The sequence below is a fragment of the Hoplias malabaricus genome, chromosome 1 (genome assembly GCF_029633855.1).
Source record: "Hoplias malabaricus isolate fHopMal1 chromosome 1, fHopMal1.hap1, whole genome shotgun sequence".
NCBI classification, from domain to species: Eukaryota; Metazoa; Chordata; class Actinopteri; order Characiformes; family Erythrinidae; genus Hoplias; species Hoplias malabaricus.
In genome coordinates this window covers 8,314,797-8,336,545 of record NC_089800.1, presented here as the reverse complement: position 1 = coordinate 8,336,545, position 21,749 = coordinate 8,314,797, and the positions used below count along the sequence as shown (strand labels likewise).

Sequence of the window (21,749 nt, the reverse complement as noted above, 5' to 3'; positions counted from 1 at the left end):
GAAGCTGTAATTTTAACGTAAAAAATAGTAGTGTTCCTTTAAGAGCCAAAAATAAGATAGTAAACGAAGATAATTAAGGGCCGTTAGCGGGCGCTGTTTTCTCCTGTTTCTGCAGGGATAATTGTGCAGGTAGCTGTGGAGCTAAGCTCCTGTCTCTCTTGCTCCCTCCCTCCTTCTCTCTCTCTCTTTCTCTCTCTCTGTCTTTCTTTCTCTTTTTCCCTCCGTGATGGCGGAGGACAGCGAGTCTGCGGCTAGTCAGCAGAGCCTGGAGCTGGACGACCAGGACACCTGCGGCATCGACGGAGACAACGAGGAGGAGAATGAGCACATGCAGGGGTAAAACTCCTAGTCGGCTGCTTAGCAGTGAGTGTAGCTGACTTAGCTTAGGGACCGACGTTAAGTTCACTCAGTTGAACAGGATGCCCGCTGTCAATAATAAACGTTCATAGTCGTTCATAGCCGTTATTCCTCCTCTGTGAATGTGCAGACACTGTATGACAACTTGCCTTTGTAGTTTTCATGTAACTCGGTACATATTCTATATATTATTTAAAAGAGGAGTAGTTGAAGTTGGCTTTCTATTTGAATGTATCTTACCGTTCCACCTTAAATACACTCGGGTACCTGTGCCGTTTAAGGTGGAACGGGGGAATTCGACTAGGAAGCCAGGTCGAGCCTCGTTTGAATGAAGTGCTAAAATGTATTTACAGTCAGCGTAAGGCTGTGTTTGTGTCTAACGTTAACCTTTGAAGCGACACATTAAAACTCATTTAGTTGTCATTTTAGAGGACATTACTTGAATAAATGTTATATTTAGCAAGCTAACGTTAGATAGCTAGCAAACATAGCAACCGCTTATTGAAAGCGGTGACCGGGATATCTTTTTAAATCTTCATGTTACTGTATGGCCAGACAAGTTATTAGGTTCGCTAAAAAAGTAATAATAGTTTCGGAGACTGAATGCCAAATATTAAGTTTTCTGTAGCAAGCGAAAGTGATGTTAAAGGGAAGCTAACGCTAGGCCGGTAACTGAAATGCAGCTCCGCTGTTGTTAGGCAGAATATCGCTCCTCAGTCCCTCATAAAGCTGTTGATATTTACTCTCATTGTTTATGGCACTGTAACGCTCTCAGCTTCTACGTTTGCTCTGTTGACTGAAATCACCCCTACTGACTTTTCAAGTCCACCTTAACCAGTGTTTCCCACCCTATGTCCTGGAGGCCCACAGTTCAAGTTCAAATTCACATTATAAAGTTGTATGGGTTTCACCACCTTCATCATCAGTTTACGTCGAACTGCATTTTTAATGCCATCAAAAAACCTTAAATACACGTTTCTACACGTTTTAATACACAATTGACATTTATTTGCTGGATTTTGTGTAGCGTACACACGCTTTGAAAGAGGACACAATAGAAATGACACATCAGGATTAATATTTTTACTATTTTGTAGCTAAGATCTCAAAGCATATTCGGCACATTAGGTTTAATTCCAAGTGTATACAAATAATGATGGGTCTTGTTCAAAATGACTGTTAATATCATGGCAAAATCTATAAAAAGTGCCTATAGACGGATATACAAAGCAAAATCTAAACAGCACTACAAAGTATCTGTAGGTGGTTGGTTTGACACAAGGATAGTGATGCCCTGGCCCTCTGTGCAGGGCATTTTCTGCTGGGATAGTCATCAGAAAGTAGTCGTAAAATGTTAACTCATCGTGAACATTGGAGTCTGAAATGTGGGACAGAACACAGATAATCCATTGATTTTATGGAAGTTCACTTTTTTGATCTGGATAGAAAAGAGACACGTTTTCATTATATATTTTACAAGCTGTTAGGTACTGGGTGATTGTTTTATGCTTTGTTGTGTTATAGGTTTGTTGTGTATGTAAGGGGCACAGGAATTTCTTTGGAAATAGGAGGAGGAATTGATTGTATCAAATGTCAACAAATCTTGGAAGCTCTTCTTATTTTGAAACCTGAAGAATAAAGATCCAAAATGTATATTAAAATCAACCATTAGTTAATTCAGGGCATGGAACTTGCAGGTACACCTCAAATATAGTGTATGCAAAACAACGTATGAGTATTTCTGTTGTTGAAACATTGTACAAGTGGCATATAATAATAAATCAAATAAATACTGTTGGCCGAGTCTGTTTTGGCCAGTGTTCTACCATTATATATCAATAATAACTGTGCACCGCAAGGAAATTTGGAAATTAAGTCTAGTAAATAAAATCATTATTGCATGTATTTGGAGCACACCTTTATTCTCATTTAAAATGTAAAGCAAAAAATAACATGTATCACTTAGAAAATGAACAGAAACTGTCAGTTCACTGAGTGCCAGAACCTGTCAGCCCTTTGTTTACGATTGGGATGGGAACCAGCAATGGTATCAGAATAATGTTATGTTAATAGTTGTAAAGGATAATAGTGAACCTAGTTGTGACATTTAATTACGTCAGTATTTAATGTAGATGATGGTAAATGCATCACTCTGTTTTGTTTGTATTTTAGAAAAGATGTAAAATTATACATCAGGCATTTGAGAAAGCCATTTCATTTAAAAGCATTAAGGCATCTAACTCTGCCGCTGCCACATTGGACTATTTAACTTTTTTCTCTAGAATAAAGGGCTTCGCATCAGACCACTCTGAATGACTTTGTTCAAATCCTAAAAAAAATGTAATTTAGGAGATGGTTTTTTACATATAACCACGAAGGATAAGTGACTCACAGACTTTGGAACTCCAGCTGTCCAAAATGAAAGGGCAGAATAAATTCTCTGCATGGTTCTGATCCAAAGATTTTGTGGTTTTGTAAAGGAGTCCTGGTGGAGAACTAGGTGCAAAGAAGAAAAAGAAAAAACAGAAGAGAAAGAAAGAAAAACCCAGCTCAGGAGGAACCAAATCTGATTCCGCCTCTGATTCTCAGGAGATTAAGGTTTCTAACACATTACAGTTCTGCACAGCCACATCCAAATACACAAATATCTCTTTTAAAAAGCAAAAAATAAAAAATAATGACATAGTGTGTACATATGTGAAGCTGTTTAACAGGAAGCTGCTCAAAGTAAAACACAGATTGGGGCCTAAACCGACTTTTTTTTTTTTCCTGTTAGAATCCAGCCATTCCCATGCAGAAACTGCAAGACATTCAGAGGGCAATGGAGCTGCTGTCCACCTGTCAAGGGCCTGCCAAGAGCATAGACGAAGCCACCAAGCACAAGTACCAGTTCTGGGACACCCAACCCGTCCCTAAACTCAGTTAGTGATATTTACTGCAATGTTACAGTGGGCCGGAGACCTCAAATTCATATGGAGCCTTAGACTTTATTTCTGCTCAAAAATGGCAATTTCCACAGCTTATTATTCAGTAACTACAAGAGTTACATATACTACAGTCCTACTTATAACTACAGGTCAGAATACCTACATGCTATTCTTAAATTAGAAGGTTGTAATAAAACCTCTGACTCAATGGCAGATAACATAGCCAAGGTCATTAAGATCATTTTAGGACTTTCACCTCTAAATGTAAATTAAAATGTGATGACGTCCAAACATGGTGTTTGTTGAATGTCAACTGCTCATATTGCATAGACTGTGCAACAGTAGGGTCACTGCCATACATTTTGGGGATCTTGGGGTTCAGACCTCGCCTCAGGTCACTGTGAGAAGTGTGTTTGTGTGGGTTTCCTCCAGGTAGTTACTTTTTCTCCCACAGTAAATCCAAAAACGTGTTTGAAGGACGTTTGACTTTGCAAACCTGTCTACATGTGAGTGACTGGACACTCTTTTCAGGCTTTATTCCTGCCTTGTGCTCAGTGATTCTGAGTAGGGGTCACATACCTTTCAATCCTAATCAGGATAAGGAAGTTATGAATGAATAAAAAGTGTAAAGTAATTATTTGTCACTGTACGGAAGGAAAAGTTAATAGTGTGATCATTTAAATATAACGTTGCTGTCCAATGAAAAATCATGTTTACTTATATTTTGTGATTTTTAATTTACCACATCATTTGAATGCAACTGCTTTCCTTCACATTGTGTGAAAATATCCTGATGAATGGACCAATAGAAATGCTCCAAAAATCACTTGAAATAGAACCATTTTATATCGACTTCCAATGAATGTAAAGGCATTTTAGAGATGCATGTTTTTCTTTGGACAGGGACAATTGATGATGAAAATAATTGCTTTTTATAAAACTGCAATATGTAAGATATGTTTAATAATACTGCAGCAAGCGACTCTACACAGCGAGTCAAAAACAAACAGTGAAGGTCTGGCTTAATGAGCAGGGCACCTAAGTAATGCAATTCAATCACATTTATTTTTATTTATTTAAATAAAGATTAATTAGGGATATTGCTCACAACGCTGATTAGTAAAGCTGAAGGTTGGTGATCGGGACTTGAGATGTCTCTAATTCTGGAGACATCAGAATGGCAAACCCAGTCACCACAAGAAATGTAGAACAGGTAATATTGGGTAAGCTAAAAAGGAGAGAGACAGAGCTTCAGTAAATGCCACTAGAAAGTCTGCCCATTCAGGATGCTTACCAAACTTGCGCAGTGCTTCTTTAGATTGTTTAAAATGACTCCACACGGTGGGATGCAAATTTGTTGTGGTTGCAGTAACCTAAGCAACTCTTCTGACCTTTTTCATCGCAGATGAGGTCGTGACCACCCATGGGCCGATTGAGCCGGATAAGGAGAATGTCAGACAGGAGCCATATTCCCTCCCACAAGGTTTTATGTGGGACACGCTGGATCTTAGCAATGCTGAAGTGGTAAGTGTTGATGTTTTGAGTATTGTGTGTTGAAGCTTTTCATACACTACCAACATCACTCTTCTTTCTTGCTTTTCCATTATGCAAATTTGGTACCTAGTACCTGGAACTGGGTGAACAAGAAAAACTCTGGTGAATCTGTGAACTGGGGCATGGAGCTATGTTCAGTCAAAAAAACAAAACACATGAAAACACTGAGTAAATGGCGCCTAAAGTTACCGCCTTCATTTTTGTGATTTTCAAAGCCCCGTTAGATACAGGGTTTTGCAGCGTCACCACCTACATTTCACAGGGGAGCTGTGCTAGTGGAAACCCATAAAATACACAGTCACAGTCGTAGGTCATAAAATAATACCATGGCCAATGTAGTATCTGTTGGGTACAGTTGTTTGTGACATCATCAGCTACATTTCCAGGGGTAGCTGTGGTAGTGAAACACAAACCAGGACCCAGCAAGTAAAGGCGAGTAGTGTAGGTACCATGAAGTGGAAAAGTGTCATATCTCTATGTATGAGAGCATCTTGCCTGGTGTGTATGCTCTCAAACTCTGTTAGTCTATGGTCTTGTGCGTAAATATGAAACAGGCTAGGGCCTCGTGGTATTCCCACCTAAATAACACAATCTTAAGTATACATATACCTCTGAGATTACTGTATAAAACACTGGATCTACATTGTGTTTCTCTTCTCTATTGCAGTTGAAGGAGCTATACACATTGCTGAACGAAAATTATGTTGAGGATGATGACAACATGTTTAGATTTGACTATTCTCCTGACTTCCTCAGATGGTAAGACAAATATTGTGTGACGTTAGAGAGTATAGGTTTATTTTGTTTGTCATATTGTTGTATATAGAGGTCCTGGTGTTGTGGGTTCAGTCCTTGCCTCAGGTCACTCTCTGTGAGTATGTTTTGTCCTCCCTGTGCCTATGTGGGTTTCCTCTGTGTGTGAGAGAGAGATATGGGCTGGTGCCTCATGCAGGGTGTGTTCATATCTAGCACCCAATGATTCGGGGAAAGCTGTGGACCCATTGCCACCCTAAACAGGATGAACTGGTTACTAAAGCTGGATGAATGAATAAAATAGATGTGTAAAATGAGGACCCTCTGTTGTTGGTGGGGCTTAAGGGACACTGTGTCATAATTCTACATTAAAATTACAGCTTCAAAATCATTGTGATGTTCCACTCACTTGTAATATGGAGAATAGAGCCTCTGTAATATATACTACAGTGCTTCTGTACACTGCAATATGTCACTTTTGGAGGAGGGTAGGAAACCACCCCCCACTCCCTTTACCCTTCCACGCCCCATTGATTTCAGTAGTGCTGTACAAATGAATTACACAAAGGGGAGCCCCAGATGCAAAAACACAAATCATACCTAGTGTTCCTTTAAATAAATTGGCAGGCTCCATTCTAAAGGGGTGCTTGAAATCCTTGAAAATGCTTGAATATTAATGTTGTATTTTCCAGGTTTAAAAAGTGCTGGAATTTTAGATAAAGTTCTTGAAAATGCTTGAAATTGTAACTGTATTTCTTTCACAACAAATGGCTGAATAGTTCAATTATTAGATGGAGAAATAAAATGCTTGTAAGAAAGCTATTACTCTGAGTTATAAGAAACCCCCAAATAGTGGATCTTTCTTTTTTTTTTAATTGTTATTTATATAAAACCAAACCTCACAAGTTCGAAGCTTTATGGCTTTTATAGCAGTGTTGCTATTGTACTTATTTATTTACGTCTAATTTTACATCTATGTATACTCAGAAGAAAACTCGTGAAATAAGTGTGAAAATAAAAAAAGAAATGTTTATAAATGACTGAAAATCTTGCTACATTAGTTTACATTGAAAGCTAAGAATGTTTGTTTTTCTTCCTCCTCTAAAGCTTTGGTGATAGAGTATTGTTCCCAGAGACAAATTCCTGTTGGTGTTTGAATTCAGTTTAATTCTATATAGCATGCATTGTAAGTTTCCGACATATAAACTTAAATATTCACGTCACACCTCTGTGCAGAAGGTTGTACACTGGTGTACTCTATAGACAGGGATGTGAGATGACTCTGATATTCTTTAACAGCTGACGTTCTCTTTGTCCTTGATATTTCTCTCATCTTCTGTCAGGGCTCTGCGTCCACCTGGTTGGCTGCCGCAGTGGCACTGTGGTGTAAGAGTCTCCTCCAATAAAAAACTGGTGGGATTTATTAGTGCCATTCCTGCAGACATTCACATCTACGACACGTGAGTTTGGCTCCTGTGCCAGGGTTCAAATCCCTTTAACTTGACAACAATGTCAAGTTTGACTACCTTTCAAGGTTTTTTACATTTTCATTTATGTGCGCTAAATATATTCCATGTGGTAGTCTGATAAACCCATTTCTTAATTTTGAATAGAATTTCTGTAAGCATGTTCACATAGTGGACTGAAGTGAAGTGAAGTGTGAGGAAATCATTGTTTTCTTTCATGCTTCAGGTTAAAGAAGATGGTGGAAATTAATTTCCTGTGTGTCCATAAAAAGTTGCGCTCCAAGCGCGTAGCTCCGGTTCTGATCCGAGAGATCACACGGCGGGTTAATTTAGAGGGAATATTCCAGGCTGTATACACCGCTGGAGTGGTGCTGCCCAAACCTGTCTCCACGTGCAGGTACCACAAAACATAAGGTCTGTCCCAAAACCTAGTGAGCTGTCTAAGTAGGCAGTGACTCTGTAGATAGCTGATAACGGTCATCTGTCCTCATGAGGCAGATTATTGAGACGCTGTGGTAAGAGAGCGATTATGTCACGGCTTGTTCCCGCTCACGGCACACGACTGTTTACTTTCCTCAGCGGCTAGTGTCGCCTCAGCGTCAGCGCTATGGATTTTCCTCCGTTATCCATTTTTAATCGTGATTTAAATTATTTTTGGGAGAAGAGAGAAATAGACTGGACTTGTGCTGGTGTTGCATCATGGGATTGCCTTAGCAGCTGAGGAAAGGTTCGATGCCGCATTAAAATTCAGCCAGATTAAGATATCTCAGTAGGCAATGTATTCAAGGTGTCTTAAGAATTGGGACGGCCTACGTGTTGGGAATGCGCACACTACGATTTAATATGCTCTCTGTTGACAACTCACTAGATTTTGGGACACACTTGAAATATTGGGGAATAGTATAGTAATGGGGAATAATTTACAGTGTTTTTATTTGCACTGGAGTAACTTTTGTTTCTGTAGATACTGGCATCGCTCTCTAAATCCCAGGAAGCTTGTCGAGGTGAAGTTTTCCCATCTCAGCAGAAACATGACATTACAAAGAACCATGAAACTCTACAGGTTACCTGATGTGAGTGTGACCTTCGTGTTCTTGATGTAGGAAAACACCAGGGTTAAAGATTTTGAAGTGTGTAATGTGTAAACTTGAATAGTGTAAACTTGGGGGGGAAAAAAAAGCGTGTATACAAAAAGAATTTAAGAATCTGACCTGTCCAAAGGGATAATGGCAGCCTTGTGTATTGTGTAGTCACTTTTACAAATCAACAGCAAAGCACTACTTTTTAAATTGGGCTTCTTCCTTAATAAAGAGAATATACTCAATTTGTTCCGTTTCTTTCCTCTCTCTCCTGCTGTGTGTAGAGCACTCGTACCATGGGGCTGAGGCCAATGGTGGCTGGTGATGTGAAGCAGGTGACAGCGCTGCTGCAGAAGTACCTCAGCCAATTTAATTTGCGGCCAGTTATGGGGGAGGAGGAGGTCCAGCACTGGTTCCTACCACAGGAGAACATCATAGACACTTATGTAGTAGAGGTGCGATGTCATGTAAAAAAGGTGGACATTTCTAGGCACCTTACATTTGAATTAAATGTTAATTTTATGTGATGCAAAGAGTGCAGCACTTGGTGACATCTGCATACATCTCCTTCTTTGCTCGTTTTGTTCATCAGGGTCTCGGTGGCGCTTTGACTGACTTCACAAGTTTCTACACCTTGCCGTCTACAGTGATGCACCACCCACTGCACAAGAGCCTGAAAGCAGCATACTCGTTTTACAATGTGCACACGGAGACACCGCTGATAGATCTGATGAATGATGCACTCATACTTGCAAAACTGGTAGGAACCCCCCCCCCTTATTCTGAACATGTTATTAACAGAAGTTAATACCTGTTCTTAAATGTCTTTCCCTATTACAGAAAGACTTTGATGTTTTTAATGCTCTGGATTTAATGGAGAATAAGACTTTCTTGGAAAAGCTCAAGTTTGGAATCGGAGACGGCAACCTCCAGTATTACCTTTACAACTGGAAATGCCCTCCCATGGACTCTGAGAAAGTAAGTACACTTGAGGAATTATTTCACTCTTTAGTTTCCTAACGGTGTAGTTCAAGGGTGTAATCAAAGACAATTATAAATCGTGAATTTATAAAATTCAAAAGTTGTTTCCTCACCATTCGCTAGCGCTCTAGTTTGTAAATGAGTGAATAAAGTATTTCTGTCCGGTATGTCTCTCTCTCTCTCTCTCTCTCTCTCTCTCTCTCTCTCTCTCTCTCTCTTCTCTCTCTCTCTCTCTCTCTCTCTCTCTCTCCTCTCTCTCTCTCTCTCTTTTTCTTCTCCCCCCCCCCCCCCCCCCCGCTAGTGGTAGAGGCATCTAGAGTTGTTTTACACAAGAGAGAGAGAACTCCAAACGTTGAAAAGCATGAACTGAAATGAGGATGTTGCTCTATTCCTCAAAAAATATTGAATATATTTTTGCTGTTTTGGATCACTTAAGGTAGAAATTTCTCCAAACTCTGTAGACAGCTAACTGCATTTTTTAACGTGCTACAAAACTAAACAGCTCGAGTTACAAATGAGTTTGTGTGGGAATTCAGACAGTGAATAGACATTAACTGACCAGTTACACTTCAGACGAGTACAAACTACAGTTGTTTTTCCTCCTCAAACATACCATTCCACCTTAAAAGACGTAGACGCTCCTTTTTAAGAACTGCAGTCTAACAAAAATTGTACTGGTGACAAATAAGTTTACCTCATTTACTGCTTTAAACCAATATTGAGAGAGCACAGGAGTCACTGTTTGGATGGTGGGAATGCTTACAGAACACACCTATACTATCTGTACTAAGTGTTAGTTCTTTTTCTCTTTCTGCTCCCTTAGGTTGGGCTTGTGCTACAATAACTGCCTGCTGGGTGGCTGAAACACTTTCAGGACACAGGAGGTAGACAACATAATTAAAAACAAAAAATACAACAATCCATTCAAAGTGAATGAGTTCCATCGTGCAGCTCTCTTAGGTCTCGTTTTGGTAACGAGGGAGTTTTCTCTCATTCTTTATTTCTATATATCCTGAATGTGAAAACACATCAGCTGACTTCTTCATACTGTATCAAGACAGGCATACACACATTTAGATTTCATTTAACGACATGGATAAACTATTTACGTCCTTTTCTAAAATGCACACATGTACATACGCACGCCTCTTGGACGGCTGGTCGATCCCCCAGAACCCTCTACGTTTTTTTTTTTTTTTTTTTTTTATGAAGGTGCATTGATAAGTGTGAAAGAACTAGCATCCTGTTTAATTAATGCCAGATATTTATTGTGTTTTGTGCGGTTTACAAGGGGCTAAGGAACAAGGGGAGTTTAAAATCCAATGGCTTTTACTGTGGCACCGCCTCGGGGGGTTCATAGGAGTTCCCCACGGTTAGTCAACAGATCCAAGGGGTAGTGTTGGGTACATGTGAGAAAGAATGTATTGCATTTATGAAGCACAACATGTTCTTAAATGGAGCAGAATGCTCCAGTGTGTTTTTAAGATTTTTCTTTTATGTTTAGGTCTTGTGTGTCTGAGAGCATCTAGAAAGAAGAATGTGAATCCTTGTTTTATTTGTTTCATAAAGGCATTTGTGTTTGTGATGCCAGGGTTGTTCCCCCCGATCCCTCCTTAACGTTTAGTCTTTTCTTTCAAGCAATTCTGATATTTAGAATTGTATTTAAGTTAAATGTTTCCTTTTTTTTGTAATATTCTGTCAGTATTTTTTTCAATGAAATCATCAAATCCAGACAGTGATATAAAAGGAAAACAAGGAACGTTCAAACAAGCACAAGGAACCGGACGAGTCGAACAATCGTCTGTGCGTCGTCACTCGGATGATGCTCTTCACGGCGCTTTTTGTTCTGTGCAGCTGCAAAAACCCGCTTGTTGCACGAAGAAACGACTGATTAAAACATTGTTACATGGGACTTTTCTGAAAAAACAAATTATTCATACCGTTAGAACCGCCTTTGTGTTCTTGCTTCTTTCATCGTAGTTGGCATAAATCTTAAGGGTCTACGGTACGGACTTTTAAAACTACCACACATCCAGGTATCACGCTTACAAAACGATGAAGAAAAAGAGCGAACTACTGCATCTTACTGGGGGAAAACTGCCGTGTTTTTCAACTTGATCTTTATCCACTGCATCAATATTTATCAATCATTGTTACAAGAGAATTAACACAGTGGGCAGTTGGTATATCTCCTGCCAGAGAGTTTTGAGTAAAGCCGAATCCATCAGAAATATTGGCCATGATTTCGTTCCTGAAGTCTAGGGCACTTTGCGAATGTCAGTGTTTGTATGCAGCTGTCATGAAGCTTGCTGTATGAACTGAGCATGTTTGGGTTTTTTTTCCGTTTCCTTTTTCCCCCCCTCCCCCAACCCCTGATGTGTTTATCCCAGAAATCTTTGCGTCGCAACAGTGAGAACTCTTAAAAAAAATACTTGCCTTATTTAAGAGGTTGTTTTTTTAAAACTAAGATCAGATGTAGTTTTGAAATGATGCTCAGCTTTCTCTTTCTGAAAACAATATTTTTATTGAACTCCATTACAGGTTGTTTAATGACCTTAAAGGAAACTGTAACCAGCACCATGTCAAACACGGTGGCCACCCAGATACATAATTGTTAAAGAGCTACATTAAGGTTTACCAGCATGGACTATTTGACTGAATAAAAATCATCGGAATCTCAACCAACTGTAACAGAATTCGCTGTCGTTCTTCTCAACAATGAATGAAGGTAAATGCTGATTTGCGCTTGGGCGGGAAAACTCAAAGCACTGTGCAGTGTCAAAGTATTTAAATACAAGATGACTCCAACCAAAACAACATGTCAGATGTGTCCACACTTTGCCTTTATTAAAGCATCTCAATTTTGATTGTTGCTTAGAAACCAAAAGGCACATTTAGACATCATTCCATAGAACCTTACATCAAATAAATGGATCAGTTTTCTCCATAACTTTTACAGTTACACTTTCTGGAAACATCTGATTTTGAATCTTCTAATCCTTACTCGTGTTGATTATTCTAAAATTTATCTGATCCGTATCCTGAAAAATGAATAACATACGTAATTGCTAGTTCTAAAAAAATAATTAAAAAAATAACTTTTCACCTGCATCAGGCAAAATGAAGTGTAATTGATCACAGCTTAAAAGGGTAATTCTGCACAATGCAGTCGTTTATATATAAAAGTTCTTTAAGAGTGGTTTGATGCGATATGCTAATGAATCACAATCGTTCACAACATTCGTAACAGGAACCAGACGTGCCAACAACCCTCTCTTCAAGCTGCCTCATGAAGTTCAGTAAAAAGGAGTCATGCTAATCATTTTAAACTGAATCTTAATGGGGCTGTAAAGTAGAACCCCAAACCATTAACATCATGACAAAGTTCACTGTGTTCACTTTTCCTATCATCACCATGCTGAAGAAATCTGAATGGGTATGTTTTTTATCAGAACACTGATTTAATTTAACATTAACCCTTTAATTGATGTGAAGCACCTCATGGAAATTCACACATCTTTTAATAACTAGTGCTTCGCATTAAAGATAGTGTCCTTGTTTAAGTCAGTTACTTCTGTGCTTTTTTTTTCTTGGGCTTTCTGATTTTTGCTGGATTTGGGATGGTTTTCTTGACTTTCAGAGGCTGGAGCAAGAGGCTGGGGTCCTCTGCTGGCTCCAGCAAAATGTCAAATTTCCTCTTTAGATTTTTTGGTGGAAGCGATTGGGCATGGTCAGTCTTAGCTGTATGTGAAGGTGAGTCTCTGAATTTCTCCTCAGTTTTGAGCAGCTCTGGATTGACGTCTCCACCCTGGTCTGTGCTCTCTGGACCGACTTTTCCTCTCTCCGTGGAGACCCAAGCCGTGCGGAGTGGTGGTATTTTGGGCACAATTTGCTGTACTGTATCTGTAAAGTCTTTAGATTCTCGTCTGAAGCCCAGTGCCAGCACACTGTTCACGCCCAGGATCCCTGAGAGAGTTACACTGAGTTCTGGCACCTGGCAAGCTGGCACCTCGCGGGTCAGACTCAGTGGAATAAGGTGACTGACCATGTTTGCTGGCTTCACAGTGCTGCAGACCAGCACCAGACTCAGCTCGTTCCTCTCCAGGCCTTTGGTTACCTCGTTGATGCCGATGGCCAGCTGCCTCCGCACGGATTTGTCACTCCATCCCTGTGGTCGAGCAGGTTCTTCACCTTCAACAGGCTTTGAGTCTTTTTTCCCTTTCCTTTTGCTGCGGAAAACAGTTTGAACCTGTGTCTTACAAAATCCAAGAGCGTCCATCTTTTCCTTCAGCGTTTTTAATATAACTCCCTTCTGGCCCTTCTCTAACAGTGACCATGTTGGGCTGTAAGGGTTGTTCAGAGACGTTTTAACTGGGATCGGCTTCTTTTTCTCCTTCTTCTTCCCTGGAGTGGCCATCCTGCTCTGACAACACAAACATGACAAGCATATTTAAGTGAGGAGCCATGTGTGTTCAACTTAAAATAATAGTGAAATACATTTCAGTAGATATTTAATACTATTCACTGTAACCGATATTTATTTGAGGCCTTAAAACATTAATCAACCCTATTCAATATTTAAATTATTAAACATCAGCTCACAATTAAAATTACCTAGAAAAATATTAATTTAAGCTTGTGGGATTACATGAACTGTCTTAATTGGATCTAAATAAATGTAAAAGTAAACGTTTTCCCCTTTGTGGTTATGTATTGCAAAGTAAATAACATCCAAATTCCATTTTAGCTATCATTGCACTCACTTTAGCATCCACCTGAAATATGTTAACAACTGCTCTGGCAAATATATTGGCTAACATAGCAACACCTTAGCAACCATCCTAGCAATCACTTGATATACCATAGCAACTACCTTAACTACCACAGAGCCCACTTAGCAACAGTTTCATTCTAGTGACCACAATGCAACAGCATAGCAACTACCTGGAATGCTTTGGCAACACATGGGAACCACGTAAGCTACGCAACCACATTTTCTTCAGGAAATGCACTTTTCTAAAAGTAAATACTGCACAAATATACATTTGAAGTTAATAAACAGAACATGTCCTTGCGCCATTATTTAAATTAATAGAAATTGTTATTTATTGTATGTGTATTTGCCAATTTTATGTTGAAAACCAACACTACTACTCATTTAAACCACTAAGAAACCTCTATATAAAACCAGATACTACTGCTCAGTTGGGTCTACACGTTTTAGAATGCATTCAATTCAATGTTAAATACCGATGATAATAAAAATTAACTCTCCTGTAGTCCACAGCCACGGCGGTAGAAGCGTTTAAAGCAGTGGAGGGGTTTTGGTTTTATTTGGAAGTCTCACCTCTGATTACACACACCACCTTCGTGAGCTGAAGTTTCTCTCTGAATCCACCACGGCGTGCACAGACAGCTACAGCGCCGCCATGCTCCATACAAGCCTTTCCCACTCTCTGAGATAATAAAAGTCCTGTTGGCAAAAAGCACACCGCCGCCTAGTGTTCAGCTTCAACTCGGTTCCCTGTCCTCACCCCACATTAAAGACCTCCTCAGGCTTTAAAATTAGATCTAAACACATCACTGTTCACCAAAAACGCACATTTTGAAGTCATTATACTTGTTGGGCTGGTTCCTTAGTTTAATGATGTAAGAAACCTTTGGATTAAATGGATATCACTTTCCCCACAGTAATATTTACTTAAAAAATGCACATCATTCACTCATTCACATATTTTATTGTGTTTCCCCCGGTATCCACTGGTAATGCAAATAAATTAATTATTATTTGATTAATCTTACATCCACAGCATAAATTCGTTTTTTGTTTTTTTTTGGTTACTGAAGTAAAATTTAAATATTCTTATGAGCAAATTAATTATTCATTCATTCGTTCATCACCTGTAACCGCTTATCCAGTTCCAGAGCCTACCTGGAGCCATTGGGCGCAAGGCGGGAATACACGCTGGAGTGGGCGCCAGTCCTTCACAGGGCAACACACACACTCACACCTATGGACACTTTTGAGTCGTGTGTTTTTGGACTGTGGGAGGAAACCCACGCGGACACGGGGAGAACACACCAAACTCCTCACAGACAGTCACCCGGAGGAAACCCACGCAGACACAGGGAGAACACACCACACTCCTCACAGACACCCGGAGGAAACCCACGCAGACACAGGGAGAACACACCACACTCCTCACAGTCACCCTGAGGAAACCCACGCAGACACAGAGAGAACACACCACACTCCTCACAGACAGTCACCCGGAGGAAACCCACGCAGACGCAGGGAGAACACACCACACTCCTCACAGACAGTCACCCGGAGGAAACCCACGCAGACGCAGGGAGAACACACCACACTCCTCACAGACAGCCACCCGGAGGAAACCCACGCAGACGCAGGGAGAACACACCACACTCCTCACAGACAGTCACCCGGAGGAAACCCACACAGACGCAGGGAGAACACACCACACTCCTCACAGACAGTCACCCGGAGGAAACCCACGCAGACGCAGGGAGAACACACCACACTCCTCACAGACAGTCACCCGGAGGAAACCCACACAGACGCAGGGAGAACACACCACACTCCTCACAGACAGTCACCCGGAGGAAACCCACACAGACGCAGGGAGAACACACCACACTCCTCACAGACAGTCACCCGGAGGAAACCCACGCAGACGCAGGGAGAACACACCACACTCCTCACAGACAGTCACCCGGAGGAAACCCACACAGACGCAGGGAGAACACACCACACTCCTCACAGACAGCCACCCAGAGGAAACCCACGCATACACGGAGAACACACCACACTCCTCAAAGACAGTCACCCGGAGCAGGAATCGAATCCACAACCTCCAGGTCCCTGGAGCTGTGTGACTGCGACACTAACCTGCTGCTCCACTGTGCCGCCCGCACAGTTAATTAGCTATGCATTAATGGTTGTTTGTGATTAACTTATCCACTAGTGTTAATCTCTAGAGATATAATAGTATTTCAAGCTTTCAAGCTGCATAACACTCACCTAATGAGAGAACTGAGAAGTAAATGAAAAGGAAAGAGGTTTTATTTTGTTTTTTTAATTGTATATATATTTCTTTGTACTTTTTAAAATACTGCTATGATATCTGCACCTAAATGTATTGCTTTTAGTTTTCCTCATATCTGTTTTTAATGTAGGAGCACTAAACCGAACGAGAAAACATGACAGATGTAGCTACTTGGGTATTTGGTTGCTCTGGAGTTTGTTGTCAGTAACGCGCTCTGTGCGCTGACTGGTTGCTGCGCGCTGATTGGCTCTCTGCTCAGCCAATAAGCGCATTCCTCTCTGGTAGTGTAATCTGTAATTCATCAGCAGATCTGTGCTCATTTCAGTGGACTCTCTCTCTCTCTCTGTGTGTCCGGACACAATGACTCTGCAGGTCAGTGCTTTCACTTTACGATGTGTTTATCCCATTGTAGACGATATTCCCTACGTTTGTTGTTGTAGGCTTCCATATCGTCACCCGGTGCTCCCGTAGTCCGTGCTGTCAGCAGCTGGATTTGAATCCGAGGCCCGATTGGTGTGTCACTTTGTATTTGTACTAGTATAAATGCATATTTCGTGCATTTCGTTTCGTGTTCTGTGTCCTAACGTCGTTCCCAGCCTTTTATAGTGCACTGCCACTGAGAGACATGCCGTTCCAGCTCTCTACAGTCTGCTGACTGCTTGCGCAGACCCCCGCCCCCTTGAACACATCCACCTTCATGAAGCACACTTTATACAGGGTGTCTACAAACATTTGGGGATGTAGTGTATTAGAAGGATAAACTTGGGAGTGCACTGGGGTTGAGTTGCACTATTGTAACCTGATTATATTCTCACAATGGGTGTTCAGATTGGCATGAACGACTGTTTGTTAGTTGTTGAGCCGAACAATGGGCCGTGTACTGTGAGGGGCATAATGACCACGGTGGAGTGATTAAGAGTGGGCTGAATTGAATCACATGGAAGCAGGAAATGGGTCAAAGAGCCACTTGCAAGCCAAAAGGGATTAGTTTGGACTGAGTGCACTAAGAAATAACTGTAGAAATAATTGCATTTTCTTGCATTTGCTTTTGTGAAAATGCATTATGGCCCTTGTTACAATTGGGTGTGTGGTCCATTCAAGTGCTGTCAATTCATGTGACAAGTGGCAAGCATTGGTTAAAGTGATAAAGACCCTCAGCATCAGGATGTGGAGCATTGGGACAGTGTTCTCTGGAGTTACTGATCTCATCCAGTACAGCTGGGAGAGTTTGTATTGTAAATTATTTATATTAGTATTTATACAACAGGTTTTATACATTTTGATTAAAATATTGCAAGGCCTTTCCCTAGTTTACCTCAGTGCATCACTTAAAATGTGGTTGGTTTTCAAACTGTTTGAAAAACTATTCATTCATTCATTCATTCATTCATTATCTGTAACCCTTATCCAGTTCAGGGTCGCGGTGGGTCCAGAGCCTACCTGGAATCATTGGGCGCAGGGTAGGAATACACCCTGGAGGGGGCGCCAGTCCTTCACAGGGCAACACACACTCACACTCACACATTCACTAACACACTGACACCTACGGACACTTTTGAGTCGCCAATCCACCTACCAACGTGTGTTTTTGGACTGTGGGAGGAAACCGGAGCACCCGGAGGAAACCCACGCGGACACAGGGACAATTGTTTTTTTTTTCCCTCCCTATATTAGATTAATCAAGTATGCTTCAGGTAGTGTCTCAGTCACACAGCTCCATGATCCTGGGGTTGTGGGTTCGAGCCCCTCTCCAGGTGACTGTCTGTGGGGAGTTTGGTGTGTTCTCCCTGTGTTCGCATGGGTTTCCTCCCACAATCCAAAAACACATTGGGAGGTGGATTCGCGACACAACTGTGTCCATAGGTGTGAGTGAATGCGTGAGTGTGCGTCGCCTTGTCAAGGACTGGCGTCTTCTCCAGGGTGTATTCCCGCCTTGTTCCCAGTGATTCCAGGTAGGCTCTGGACCCACCTTGACCCTGAACCGGATAGGGGTTACAAAAAATGAATGAATGCAAAAATATGTTTGTGATTCATAATGCATATCATGTATCAGTGATCCAGTACTAAACCTATTTTTAATATGGCCACAGTATCCACCATGTCCCCCATGTCCGTGACCCACCTTATGGATCATAAACGTGATAATGACACTTTACAGAAAAATTTAAATTTTAAATAAAAAAAAAAAAATTAAAAATAAAATTGATAAATAATCTATTTCTTAAATAATATTTGCTAATTTTTAGGTGGTAAAAAATGACTGACTGCTGCTTTAAACCATCTTTTCTTAATGTAGAAGGAGTTTGAGCAGCACGCAGAGGATGTAAAGAAAGTGAAGACCAGGCCGTCTGACCAGGAGCTGCTGGACCTCTATGGCCTCTACAAACAGGCTACTGTTGGTGATATTAACATAGGTAATGCTGGTTAGACGTTAAATACTTAAGTGTTGACACTAGGTTTTATTCTGGTGTGAAGCTGTAAGTCTTGCTGTGTCTATTCTGTTTAATGGCAGATAAACCTGGAATGGTGGATTTGAAGGGAAAAGCCAAGTGGGAAGCATGGAATTCCAGGAAAGGTAATAATGTTTACCAGAAGCTTTATTTATGCCGTTCTCTAATTCAATGCACTGCATATTTGAACACATTGGGTTTGCTTCTTTTGGATCTGTTGTACATTCTGTTGTCTACTGGTATACAATGATATACACATTATTATATTATAAAAGAATAAAGTACTAAATGGAATGTGTAGGCACGGTGGAGCTGCTGATAGCGCATGGATGAGTGTGTGATACCGTGTTAGACCCTGTTCAGTGTTTTGTGCCCACTAATTCCGGGTAGGTTCCAAACCCCTCAGGACACTGAAAAGGGGAAAGAGTTACAGAAGATGAATGAATGAATCCTAACTGTTATTTCAGACTCTGCAACACTAATATTTTCTGTGTGCTCTTCAACAGGCATGTCCAAAGACGATGCCATGACTGCCTACATTGCCTTGGCGAAGGAAGCCATTGATAAATACGGCATGTGATCATAGACGCAGCTTTGACGTTTTTAGATTAAATTTATTTAGGAACTAATGTACACCTGAACCCACAAAACTGTGGATGTGATACGTTTTTATGCTTTCCCTAATACAGTTAGAGGGCAAGAGTTATATTTACATTTTTGTTTACATTTATTCTTGATATTTTTACCAGATTTGCTAATAATTTAACAAAAATGGACAGTGAGTATAAAAATAGAGCATGTTGTCTTGCTCATAAAATATTGATTACATAAAACGCTGGTGTGATGGTGGTTATTTTTCATTAAATTCCATTGATTGTCCCCTTTGAAATGTTACTTACTTTTGATTTAGGTCTGTGTCATGGAGAGCACCTAATCAATATTCATCTCTTCTCTCAAGTCTGGAGAGCTGCATTGGAGCCTGATGTACACACACACACACACACATTCCAAACAAGCACCTCTTTGTCCCTCTCAGCAAAAGAACTGCAGCCAAGTCCTCAAAAGTGGACACATGCAGAATGTTAGATTCAGCCCGGCTTTGTCAAGGCACCGCCTTTTGAAAGCTTTCCAGATTCATCAGTGTCCAGTCCATGGACTTTACTGGCCAGGAATTCATTAGTAATTCATAAATGAATAAAGCACTGGCAAATTAAAAAATATTCTAAAAATGCACCATAGTATATTGTTAGTAGGAATAATTTACATTGGTTATCAGGGTAAATGCCAGAAAGGTTTTTTGGGTTCTCAAGTGGCACAGACGTCTAAGCATTGGCGCCATCTTCAGGAGATCATGATTTGAGTCCTTTATAATGGTCCAACCTGGAATTCTAGAGAACTGGACTCATTCACTAATTGAAAAAGGATAATAAACCCACTCCCTCAGTCTCTCACCATTCCTCTACTCATGGTGCTAGCTAAAACAGGCGTCTGCTCACTCATATGACAGATTTAGGCAGTTTGCATTCTCCTCCCGCACATTAAAATGTTCTGTGTCATTGTGTTAGCAGCATTTTAGAAAGTGCTAGGTTGGCTTTATTTGTCTCAGAGGAGATTCAACACCACTACTTTTGCTGAAACACGATTCCATCCCCCGTACTTTTATCAGATTAGAGCAATGATGACATTGCTTTACAGTACCGTTAGGCTATATTTAGTCTACTTGCTAGAGGGTAACTTGACCGTTGGTGCCAAGCCAATTTTGAGTGGGGTTTTTTCTTTTTTTCATACTCTTGCTATATAATATAGTCCTATCATAGGACTGTATTTTGGAAAAAGTCATTCTCTTATTGTCATGCAATATTAGGATGCACAAAAATGCATGTAATGGAGTCTAGGGCATTGTCAGTGCTGCCTGGTGCTTACACTATGTTGATGTCAAACAGGAGTCAGATTTAGATGCACCACCTCAGCAGTATAAATAGTTCTGAAAATTTAGGCCAAGGGGTATGAATATGTCCTACCATTTCGAGTCGTTAACAGTACTACTCGTGGTTTTATTTCAATACTGTAGGCCTAGATGTACATAAAATGTAGAAATTCTGTAAGGAATTGTAATTATAATATGGCTATGATAATTTCAGAGGGGATTTTACTTCCCCATTCCAGAACATGGAAGTCAATGTAAAAAGATTTATTTCAAGTACTTTTGGAGCGTTTCTATGGGTCCATGATGTGTTCATCATGAAAGTTTCACATATTGTGAAGGACAGCTTCTGCGTTCCAGTGATGTAGTAAAATAAAAAAGAAACAAAAATGGAGATACATGTTTTTGATTGGAGAATGACAATATACCAAGGGTCATCTTCCTGGCTAGGTATTTCAACTTTAAATAAACTACTTTACTTTAGAGGGCGAATTATGCCCCTGTGGTTGAGAATTTGCAGTCACACGCAAATAGCTTAATTTATGTATGTTTAGGGTGACCAGACGTGTCCTCTTTTTTAGACTTAAAAAAATGTCCAGGCGGAATTTCACAAACGTCCGGGATTTTGTTTTTCTAGAGCTTACATAGAATTTCGAGAAGCGTTTCGTTCACAAACTAGTCCCGCCCTCCCCTACTCCGATTGGTTCGCTTGAGTGAGAAGGGGGCGTGGTGAAGTAGCCTAAAATCTTCTGATTGGACGGTCTGACTGTAGCGCTACCGTTATTGGTCGATAACCTTCTCTGTAAATATTTAATTGGTCAGTCTGCACGTCAGTAGTCCCCCCACCCCACCCTATGCATGTTGCACATTAAATGAAGTAATATATTAAATAACCACTTTCATTAATATTCTTTTCACCTTTGGTCGAGTCCACAGGAGGAAATCATTCAACAAAATATTTGAAGGCCTTTTCGTCATCTTTTTTTTTTTTTCAGGTAGTGTCGCAGTCACACAGCTCCAGGGACCTGTAGGTTGTGGGTACGATTCCCGCTCCGGGTGACTGTCTGTGAGGAGTGTGGTGTGTTCTCCCCGTGTCCACGTGGGTTTCCTCCGGGTGCTCCGGTTTCCTCCCACAGTCCAAAAACACACGTGAGTTGGTGACTCCAAAGTGTCCGTAGGCGTTTGTGTGTG

At 40.7% G+C, this 21,749-nt stretch overlaps 3 protein-coding genes across 6 annotated transcripts; 2 read left to right on the top strand and 1 right to left on the bottom strand.

Moving 5' to 3' along the window:
• The first annotated feature begins 28 nt into the window (after positions 1-28).
• nmt2 (N-myristoyltransferase 2) lies at positions 29-18,589 on the top strand. 3 transcript variants are annotated; one of them, XM_066645692.1, is made up of 13 exons: positions 29-336; positions 2,838-2,955; positions 3,134-3,278; positions 4,690-4,808; positions 5,506-5,597; positions 6,935-7,051; positions 7,284-7,454; positions 8,022-8,130; positions 8,421-8,591; positions 8,729-8,896; positions 8,977-9,114; positions 9,941-10,001; positions 18,481-18,589. In XM_066645692.1, exons 1-12 carry the CDS (start codon positions 227-229, stop codon positions 9,959-9,961), a joined length of 1,479 nt encoding a protein of 492 aa, XP_066501789.1. In that variant the 5' UTR covers positions 29-226; the 3' UTR covers positions 9,962-10,001; positions 18,481-18,589. The 3 variants fall into 3 exon arrangements, with proteins under 3 accessions (XP_066501789.1, XP_066501770.1, XP_066501779.1); XM_066645673.1 differs by lacking the exon at positions 18,481-18,589 and adding an exon at positions 10,622-11,823; XM_066645682.1 differs by lacking the exon at positions 18,481-18,589 and adding an exon at positions 11,659-11,786.
• rpp38 (ribonuclease P/MRP 38 subunit) lies at positions 11,941-14,607 on the bottom strand. 2 transcript variants are annotated; one of them, XM_066645703.1, is made up of 2 exons: positions 14,465-14,607; positions 11,941-13,540 (listed from the first exon to the last, which is right to left on the bottom strand). In XM_066645703.1, the coding sequence occupies exon 2, from the start codon at positions 13,532-13,534 to the stop codon at positions 12,686-12,688; it is 849 nt and encodes a 282-aa protein (XP_066501800.1). In that variant the 5' UTR covers positions 13,535-13,540; positions 14,465-14,607; the 3' UTR covers positions 11,941-12,685. The 2 variants fall into 2 exon arrangements, with proteins under 2 accessions (XP_066501800.1, XP_066501809.1); XM_066645712.1 differs by having other exon boundaries at positions 11,941-13,535; positions 14,465-14,548.
• On the top strand, positions 16,461-19,491 carry acbd7 (acyl-CoA binding domain containing 7). Its single transcript, XM_066645726.1, has 4 exons — positions 16,461-16,556; positions 18,481-18,598; positions 18,697-18,759; positions 19,141-19,491. The coding sequence occupies exons 1-4, from the start codon at positions 16,545-16,547 to the stop codon at positions 19,212-19,214; spliced, it is 267 nt and encodes an 88-aa protein (XP_066501823.1). The 5' UTR covers positions 16,461-16,544; the 3' UTR covers positions 19,215-19,491.
• The last annotated feature ends 2,258 nt before the right edge of the window (positions 19,492-21,749 follow it).

Coding starts and splice junctions, on each gene's coding strand:
- nmt2 (XM_066645692.1), top strand. CDS start 227: ATGGCGGAGGACAGCGAGTCTGCGGCTAGTCAGCAGAGCCTGGAGCTG. Junction 2,956..3,133: donor CTGATTCTCAGGAGATTAAG/GTTTCTAACACA, acceptor TTTTCCTGTTAG/AATCCAGCCATTCCCATGCA. Junction 5,598..6,934: donor TCTCCTGACTTCCTCAGATG/GTAAGACAAATA, acceptor ATCTTCTGTCAG/GGCTCTGCGTCCACCTGGTT.
- rpp38 (XM_066645703.1), bottom strand. CDS start 13,534: ATGGCCACTCCAGGGAAGAAGAAGGAGAAAAAGAAGCCGATCCCAGTT.
- acbd7 (XM_066645726.1), top strand. Junction 18,599..18,696: donor TGTTGGTGATATTAACATAG/GTAATGCTGGTT, acceptor GTTTAATGGCAG/ATAAACCTGGAATGGTGGAT. Junction 18,760..19,140: donor AGCATGGAATTCCAGGAAAG/GTAATAATGTTT, acceptor GCTCTTCAACAG/GCATGTCCAAAGACGATGCC.